This window comes from Mizuhopecten yessoensis, unplaced genomic scaffold, assembly GCF_002113885.1.
Source record: "Mizuhopecten yessoensis strain PY_sf001 unplaced genomic scaffold, ASM211388v2 scaffold8149, whole genome shotgun sequence".
NCBI classification, from domain to species: domain Eukaryota; kingdom Metazoa; phylum Mollusca; class Bivalvia; order Pectinida; family Pectinidae; genus Mizuhopecten; species Mizuhopecten yessoensis.
The window spans coordinates 504901-509310 of record NW_018407403.1 but is presented as its reverse complement, the minus strand read 5'-3'; the positions used below and the strand labels follow the sequence as shown (position 1 = coordinate 509310).

At 42.9% G+C, this 4410-nt stretch overlaps 1 protein-coding gene across 1 annotated transcript; it reads left to right on the top strand.

Annotated features, from left to right (window-relative positions):
- Positions 1–3348: 3348 nt before the first annotated feature.
- On the top strand, positions 3349–4224 carry LOC110455164. The gene has a single exon (XM_021505136.1). It carries the CDS (start codon positions 3349–3351, stop codon positions 4222–4224), a length of 876 nt encoding a protein of 291 aa, XP_021360811.1.
- Positions 4225–4410: the final 186 nt, after the last annotated feature.

Below are 4410 nucleotides of genomic sequence, written 5' to 3'. Positions count from 1 at the left end.
CTTCTGCCCTTCAATCTACTGAAGGCGGGGTTGATGATCTTGTTAAAGCATACACATCTGGTATAGAAGCTCTTATAGAGAAACACGCACCTCTGCAGACTAAGGTGATAACTGTGAGACCGAATGCCCCGTGGTATAATGAAAATCTACGCGTAGAAAAACAGAATTGTAGAAAAGCAGAGAGACAGTGGCGACGGACCAAATTTAGCGTTCACCAACAGATTTATAGATGTCGGCTAGTTGGTCCACGTCTCATTCAGTCAAAGAAGGCTTATCATTCGGAAAGAATCGAGGCATGTGATAAGGATGATAGACAGCTTGTTAGACTCACCAAAAACCTAATGGGCCAGAAAGGTGAAATTATCCTACAAAGCAGTAATTCTGAAGAAGACTTGTCGAACAAGTTCAGCGATTACTTTCTGAACAAAATCAGCTCGATCAGGAAAAATATTGCCGAAGTGAACTCTGCTGCTGACAATGATATCTCCGGCATGACTGCTGACATTGAATTTGATGGGGAACCATTGACAAAGCTCTCGCCAACAACCCAGGACGAGTTGCGCAATATCATCATGACCTCGCAATCGAAGTTCTGTGAGCTTGATCCACTGCCTACAGACATATTAAAGCAATGTCTTGAAGCACTGATTTCTTTGATTACCTCAATCATGAACAAATCATTGGCTGAGTCAAAGATTCCATTTTGTTTCAAGAAGGCAATGTTAGACCATTGTTGAAGAAGCCTGGAATGGACAAGGAGGAGTTGAAGAACTACCGCCCAGTATCAAATCTACCTTTTCTGTATAAGATATTAGAGAAGGTTGTGTCCCGGCGTTTAGAGGTTCATCTCCATGCAAACAGTCTCCATGACAACATGCAGCCGGCCTACCGCATGGGACACTCTACTGAGACGGCCCTCCTACGTGTAAATAATGACATAAATTCTGCATTGGATAATAAGTGCAGAGCGGTGCTTGTCATGCTTGACTTGTCAGCTGTATTTGACGTCATCGACCATTGCATACTTTATAAACGTCTGGAGTACTCTTATCTGAGTGAACGACGACAGTGTGTTGCTCTTTGGTATATCTGACAAACTAACTAGTCGTCTGCAGAGGGTTCAGAACACTGCAGCACGGCTGATTATTTACTCGTTCTCGAAAGAGTGAGCACATCCCACCTGTGTTATATCCATTTCTCTGGTTACCTGTACGATACAGGTCGCAGAACAAAATTTTACACATACAAGGCACTGAATGGAACAGCTCCCCAGTACCTACAGGAGCTTGTTACCCTGTATCAGCCGTCACAGCCACTGCGGTCGGAGTCAGAATCATTGATGTGTGTCCAAATATCTCGTACTGTGACCTATGGAAACCGGTGCTTTGGGAGGGTTTCGGCCACGTTGTGGAATAGCTTACCATCTGCTATTTGAAAGCCATACACCCTGGCCAAATTCAAGAGGGACATCAAAACTCACCTCTTCAAGTCTGCATTTTAGACGTCATGTAAATACCACCTCTTATTTGTTCATTTATGTACACATTGCGATGATTATTTGCTTGCTTACGTATATAAAAGTGATTGTAAGCCTTTGTTTTGTTTCACAATTATAACTAAAACTATTATCCATATGTTGTAAACCGCTTTAGAGTAATTTTTCAAATTATATAGGGCGCTATATAAATTTTGTATATTATTATTATTATTACTATAAAACGCTCAGGTTAGGTACACCATTGTTAAAGAAGGGTCACTCTCAATATGGAATCCTGTTATGTCACCTGAATGATACTAACACGACATGGAGATACGTCACACCTTTGCTGATTCGTTCATCATATTGTGTAATGTTATATGACTGTTTGAATTCTATGAATATACACATGATTATGTTTTCTATTTCTTTTTGACTACTTCACCTTAAGCTCATTGCAACAAACAAAATACTCCAAATAGCTATACAAATGTAACATAAGGGTCACTCTTGATACAGAATCCTGGTTTGTCATCGGAGTGATGGAATTTATCTTAACAATTTACAGCATATTAATACAACATGGCGGCAAGTCACATCCTTGCTAATAAATTCATCACATTATGTAATGTCATATGACCTGTTTGATTTCTATAAATACACACATGGGGCTGTTTTCCATGTCAAATATACACCTGTGAGATAGGGGCTTAACTCTTTATCTTGACCTTTTCATCATTAGGTGATGTATAAGGTATCCACGAATCAACATATATATCATTCTAAAGGCAATACATTATATTTGATACACATTGCGATGATTATTTGCTTGCTTACGTATATAAAAGTGATTGTAAGCCGTCACTATTCTTTTGGATTCATAAACTAAAATTCCCTTTTTTTAAATCAATTTCTCATTAGGCTTGGTCATGTTAACTTACTACCACTCACTGTAGAATCTGTATTTGGCTTATTATTTCACCAGACTAATGGACTTTTTATGTAAATCTAAAAAGAGTATTGATATGACGGAATTGGTGAGGCAAATCACACCTTTGAGGAAACAGTCATTACATTTCTCCCTGCCATATGACCTGTTTTTGATTTGAGAAATAACGTTAGAAGGTTGTTGTCTTATTTTCAACACTTTCGAGATATTATCATTATTGTCATCAAGGTAAATGAACCCCTGTCTCTCTGATTACCTTATGCTGCCCATTCAACAAATGTATCTAAATAAGTATCTGTCACTGTAATCTATGCACTCATGTTACCTCTCTGCACTGTGTCCAGAATCAATATTTTTAAGACGATATTTTTTAGGCTTAGGCCTCCAAGAAAGCTGGGTCCACGTCCCGAGGCTGGGTACGTTGGTGCTCAGTGCGTATGTGATCATTTCGGGGGGGTGATTGTGGTGCGTTGGGCGTCATCGTAGCAGAAGGCTTTCACAGTAGCTCCAATTTGAGCCAACCTGTTTGCCGTGGGTTGCATCTCGTATTCCTGGGGGAAGAAGATCCTGGTAGTTGAGCAGAGTCGGAATCCCTGTCAAACTCTTGATAGGAAGGAGACATGATCCGACATTCTGCAACATACTGCTTTGGCTTCGGACTCTGGGTAGATGAGAGGTGATATGGGCCCTCTATCACCAATCGGCTGGTCACGCAAAGCCCTTGGTATACATACTCCCAAGAAGGCGGTGGCTTAGGGTCAATCACGAGAGTATACTCTTTCAAATAGTATGTATATTCTTACGAGTATACTATTCTATGTATCTCCGACACTTGGCGCTGGATATCCGCGTCACACCAGTGTCCCCTTGTTGGGCTCCGTGGCGGGTGGAGGCATAGATCGTGAAACAAACAAACATACACATGGGTAAAGATAAAAACCACCAAAACGACGGACATACCAAAATCAGGAACGATGACCCTAGCTCAAAAACAACACAAAACGCAACACAGAACACCCAATTCCCGCAATTCCTTGTGATGACCTCCACACAGAGTGGTAAAACAACGGCCGCGTTGTCGCCACTTCTGTTGAGGAAGGGCATCCAGGGAATCGCAGGGGATGTGAAATCCGTTAAGCCATTGGGATCGTGCGATCTCCTTATAGAGGTTTATCGCCAAAAACAGGCGATGTACCTACTCGGAACAACCAGTTTTGCCGGCATCGGTGTCAGTGTGAAACCACACGCATCACTTAATTGCAGCAAGGGGATAATCAGGTGCCCAGCCTTGCGCAATGACACCGATGAAGACATACTGGCATATTTCCAGGAGGAGAGCGTCCCGGTCTCTGAGGTGAGGCGGATGGTGATCAGGAGAAACAATGAAACTCTCATCATCACTTTTACAACGCCAACACTACCCCATATACTAACAATCGGATACCAGAGGTACAACGTTTCCGTCTACATCCCAAATCCATTGCGATGCCGAAACTGTCAGAAGTACGGTCATCACGAAAAGCGATGTAGACGAAAATCGATCTGCCAGTATTGTGGCCGTGAGGGTCACACCGAACAAAGTGACTGTGACATCGCCAACCTGCGCTGTGTCAGCTGTGAGGGGAAGCACGCTGCCTCTTCTCGCGACTGCCCTACCTGGAGTCGGGAGAGGGAGATATTACGGGTTAAATATACCCGAGGTGTCTCTTTCCCCGAGGCCAGGAGGATAGTCGGGAGTGCAGACAGACATTGCTACATCATCTTACGCACAGGTGACTCGAGGCAAGGCGCCGGTTGACAATGTCACGGTCAAGGATGCTTCGGTTCAATTTTCTGAAGACATACCTGCCTGGGGCTCAAAAGTCCCAGACATGGCTGGTCAACAGAACTTGAAAATCCTCACGGGGGACCCATCCCGTTTCACGACTTTAACCAAACCAACCAAATCAACCAAACCAAACAACCTGTCAAAAGCAGCATCACC

Bases quoted from the DNA above. Each gene is read 5' to 3' on its own strand.
- LOC110455164 (XM_021505136.1), top strand. From the start codon at position 3,349: ATGGGTAAAGATAAAAACCACCAAAACGACGGACATACCAAAATCAGG.